The sequence below is a fragment of the Brassica oleracea genome, chromosome C6 (assembly GCF_000695525.1).
Source record: "Brassica oleracea var. oleracea cultivar TO1000 chromosome C6, BOL, whole genome shotgun sequence".
NCBI classification, from domain to species: Eukaryota; Viridiplantae; Streptophyta; class Magnoliopsida; order Brassicales; family Brassicaceae; genus Brassica; species Brassica oleracea.
This window is the reverse complement of record NC_027753.1, coordinates 4,358,709-4,363,655: the sequence shown is the minus strand read 5'-3', so window position 1 is coordinate 4,363,655 and position 4,947 is coordinate 4,358,709. Positions and strand designations below refer to the sequence as shown.

Here is a 4,947-nt window from a genome sequence, read left to right as displayed (position 1 = left end):
ATGACTGATCAATACAACAGAGATTGGAGAAGAATACTTTCTCAGTTAAAAATCATCGATGGCCGCCGTAATATCACAACTGAAGAGCTAGGTCAGCTATACAAACACCTAAAGCTCCGAATGTTCACCACCCATCCTCTCAAAACTCTCAGTATATACGGGTGCATCATGAAGCAATGCCGAGACTACGGAAACCCACAAGCTCATTATATAGAGGGCATCGTACAATACTTCCAATGCAACAGAACCGGAAAAGGCCTCTTCCACCTCGAGCAAGCGGCAAACGGTTTGTACGACGACGGGATTTATCTTTACGGTCTTCTTTTGTTGTGCAGAGGAAATATAGAGGAAGGCATAAACAAACTCCCCAGCCTTGGGTGGGAAACTAACACAGAAAGATATCTGTTGTTATCAAGGAAAGATATCGCATCAACATGCAACGTGTGATGCCGCCAGAAAGCTGCCATCGCAACGACATGGACAACCGGTGCGAGCAGTGTTACCATTACAAGCAAATTATTAGAGGAATTGAAGTTGAACAGAAACGATCAGAGCTCACACTCTCTTGAGAGAGAAGAAGATGAACTCAAGATAAGAAAATGAATAATGTTTCTGTTAATTGTAAATGACATGTACAAAGTGTTTATATACAACATATATAAGCTATCTGGTATAAACCGGTTCTAACTAACCAAACCAATTAACAAACTATACATACTCTAATACAAATGAAGAAATTCATTTGCTTCCTCTGAGTCACAATGTAGCCGCACAACTATCATCAAAAAAAAAAATCTCCCAAGTGCCATTTGTCTTTCCGTTGTACCCCCTCATTTTTGCTGATTCTGTTTCTGTTTTAAAAATAATACGTTTCAATGTTTATAAAGCTTACATACCAGCTCTTCAGATAACAAGAACCAAAAAAATGACCAACCACCAATGTCAGATAACAAGAACATAAAACAATCAACCAGCTATTTACATTATTAGTATAATAAAAGGGTTATTTGTAAAATAACCAAAAACCAAAATAAGTTTTTAAGAGAGGGTAGAGATAGAAAGAAAAAAGGGGAAAGAGAATGAGAACTTGGTTTAGTTTGTGAATTTTGGTTAGTTAGACCATCCGCAACTGTAATATCCGGTTAAGAATCTTTAGAAATTTTTTTTTTTACTTTTTTATTATTATTATTTTTTTCAGCTGAAAAAAAAATAACCAATGACGGACCGCCACCTAACAGCGGGGTCCGCGAACAGTTACAATAATCCAACCGAATTGATCCTTAAAGAAGGATATGAAGAGGTCAACCCTTAATATATTACGGGACCCATCAAATTTTTTTATTAATTTTTACCTAGGTTTTGGAGCTAAAAAATTGACAAGAGGTTCCATTGCGGGTGCTCTTAGCTATTGGGTTCAAATTATCTATAATAATTATAATAAACTCAATCCATATAATATTTAATTAAAAACCTGGATGACATGCACGCCAACAAAAAAGAACTACGACAAACCAAATACATTAAACCCATAAATCACCCTAATTCATTTGCTAACCCATGTAACCCAAATTACAATAAACCGCCGTTCATATCATAATGAAGGCCCAATCGTCTTACTTAAAACAAAAGTAAGAAACAAACTGACAATTGCTAAGCATGTTCATTTCTAAAGGCTTAAATCAATGAGGCCTACAACAACTATGGACCCAAATTTCACCAAACAAAAAAACCACTATCACCCAATAATACAACTCAATTTTTTCAGATAAATTGTTACCCAATACTCTTCCGAACAAAATCTTTTCAAATTAAAAAAAAAATCCCAAAGTAAAACCACAAATAACGAGAACGAAATTAGCACAAATTGGCACAAAAATGAGTCGATGCAATTCATGCTTTTTTTTACAAACAAATGAGGAAATTTGTACTTTTTTATTAAAATCTACTTTTTATTTATGTTTAAATAATGGCAAAAGTTAGCATCAGTTTCCTACTCTAAATAATAATTTGTGTTTGCGATTAGTAATAAAGTTACTTTCCTCAGTAGAGTTAGTGGGATTAAATTATAAACATATCCTTAACGAAAACTAATAAAAAAGACACCATATTATTATATCATATTAATTTATTAAAATCATTGTTAAGAATGTTTGCATATGATTTAACATTTAACTTATTTTAAAAAATAATATTAGTTAGATATGATCTTTTTCATTTATTTTAAACTAATTTAGTGAATTCACAATTGTAACAGTTATTGATAGTGTACTATTCCACCTTTAATAAAAATGAAACTAAAATGACAAAATGGCACACTTAAAAATAAAATAAAAACATTTAAAACAAAAATAATTATCAACAATCCCGCGTGTAGCGCGGGCACCCCTCTAGTATATATATAGAACATTAGGATTGTTTTTACAGGAAATTGATCATATTTAATTCTCAAACCATTTTTTGCAAGAAAATGAAATAAAGACTTTTATTTCTTAACTTTTCAATATGCGACATAATATCTCAAGTATCTACTGATGTCATGAGATTTTACATGTTTTACCTATCATTTTCATACTCATTTAGATCATTTAGGATGCATTTAGAGTTTGATTATGTGCATAGCATATGCATATGTGGTATTTCAGGTTTGGAGAGGCTCAGGTTGAAGTTTGGAGATTTGGACAAGCAAACATGACAAAAACCATGGAAATAGGTCGGCCGCGGACTGAAACCGTGGACAAGGTCAGTCCACAGTAGTGGAAGGTCAATCCGCGGACGATGGGCGCAGACGATAGCGGTCCGCGGATTCGAGGCAGTGAGGTCGAGGTTGGTGCAGACGGACTGCGGGCACAAACTTCGGACTGGTGCAGTCCGCGGATTTCAACCCGAGAGGTCATTGTTGGAGTGGATTGGCCGCAGGCCACGACCGCGGACCGAGCCCGTCCGCGGTCGATATCAAAATCAAGTTACCCATTTGTTCTTGGGTCAAACCCGGGTTTGTCGGGTTGACCCGATTCGAGTTTTAAGCTATTATAAATAGTTTTAGACCAAAAACATGGATCATATCTTGTTTTCTATTAAAAATACATTGATATTTTGGAGAAAGTTTGAATCTTTAGTAATATAATCTTTCTTTCTTGAGTAATTTGAGTCTATCTCATCTTCTTAACATGATTTCTCTTGAATCTATTATGGGTTTAAGGGTAATCATGAGGATTAGTGAGTAGACTCTGTTTGGATTCATGGATTAGGATGATTAAGTGATGATCTAGAATGTTTAGAGTAGATTAATATGTTTTTTTGCCTGATTGAGTGATCTTAATGCTAATCTAGAGTTGGCCATTTTAGATTAGAAATCTAGACATTTCATTTCCCGGAAGGTGTTCGATGAAATGTCTGAGCCAACTCAACATGCTCTTAGCTTACCCTACCAAAGGCATTTGATGTTAGGAGAGTTTAGAAAGTTGAATGATTTGTTCTTAATGATTGCTTGATTGACACAAACCAAAGGAATTTGATGTTTGATCAATGAGAGTAAATGAGCTTCTTGACAAAGAACTTGCTTAGAATTGTTATCTAGACTTAGGGAATTGTGTTGATTGAATATTTGCCATTTTAGATTAAATCTTAGTCATCTGAAATCAAATTCCTACACCCATGACTCCTCCCTTATCCATTTGCTTGAAAGTTGCTAGTTAATTGTTTAGAATCTTGTTAGTTTAATCAAATCACTTCATTACACTGAATGCACTTAGATTAAGTCTAAACTTGTATTCTCTTTGCATTGAAACACTTAGAAATGGATTGACATCTAAAATACTACTTTGATTTGAATCTTGGACCCTTGAAAAGTCCATTTCAAATTTGGCGCCGTTGCCAACTCTAAGTTGATTTTGACATTGAGATTTGGTACTTACTTGAGACTAAGTCTTATTTTTCTTATATCTAGTTACTGATTTTCTTTCCTAGCTTTTTATATCTCAGATGCATGAACTTGCGGAGCAGAGGCCCAACAGACCTAGTTCCAAGAGTTGAAGACATTAGAGCACTTGAAAGGGAGATTGCAAGGAGGAGAAGAGAAGAAGAGCAACAGGCTCACTTAGACAGATTGGGGTTTGTGATGGATCAACATCAGAATCAGCCTCAAGAAGGAGAGGGTAATGGCCAAGGAGCTGACATCCTTAGGCCACAACACCCACAGCACCAAGCTAGAGCTATTGGCACCCATGATGAGCCCAATATCCATGGGCATAGAGCTGGCATTAGAGCACCAGCTGTGGAAAACAACAACTTTGAGATCAAGTCAAGCTTTATAAACATGATCCAGAGTAACAAGTACCATGGTCTTTCCTTGGAGGATCCATTAGACCACTTGGATAACTTTGATAAGCTGTGTGGAACTACAAAGATCAATGGTGTCTCTGAAAATGCATTCAAGCTAAGGTTGTTTCCATTCTCTTTGGGAGACAAAGCTCACACATGGGAGAAGAGTCTTTCAAGAGATTCAATCACAACATGGGATGAATGCAAGAAAGCTTTCCTCACCAAGTTATTCTCTACTTCAAGAACTGCTAAGCTAAGGAATGAAATCTCTGGGTTTCATCAAAGGAATCTTGAAGGCTTTGGAGAAGCATGAGAAAGGTTCAACAGATGTATCTCTCAATGTCCTCATCATGGCTTAAATATGGAGAGTTTGCTTAGTACTTTCTACAGAGGTGCTTTTCCCAAGTTTAGAAGCCATCTTGATACTGCTGGCAATGGTTTCTTCTTGGGGAGAACTGAAGCAGATGCTTTGGAGCTTGTAGAAAATATGGTTAAGAGTGATTCAATCTACAGTGATGAGCATAACAGAAGCAACAGAGGCAGTGGAGGTGATGATACAAACACCAAGAGAGAGTTAAAGGCTCTACAAGACAAGATGGATATGCTTCTCTTGGATAGAGCTAAACA

At 36.1% G+C, this 4,947-nt stretch overlaps 1 protein-coding gene across 1 annotated transcript; it reads left to right on the top strand.

Annotated features, from left to right (window-relative positions):
• On the top strand, positions 1 to 447 carry LOC106297270 (F-box protein At2g35280-like). Its single transcript, XM_013733546.1, has one exon. It carries the CDS (start codon positions 1 to 3, stop codon positions 445 to 447), a length of 447 nt encoding a protein of 148 aa, XP_013589000.1.
• The last annotated feature ends 4,500 nt before the right edge of the window (positions 448 to 4,947 follow it).

Excerpts from the sequence above, each read along its gene's own strand:
- LOC106297270 (XM_013733546.1), top strand. The coding sequence starts at position 1 with ATGACTGATCAATACAACAGAGATTGGAGAAGAATACTTTCTCAGTTA.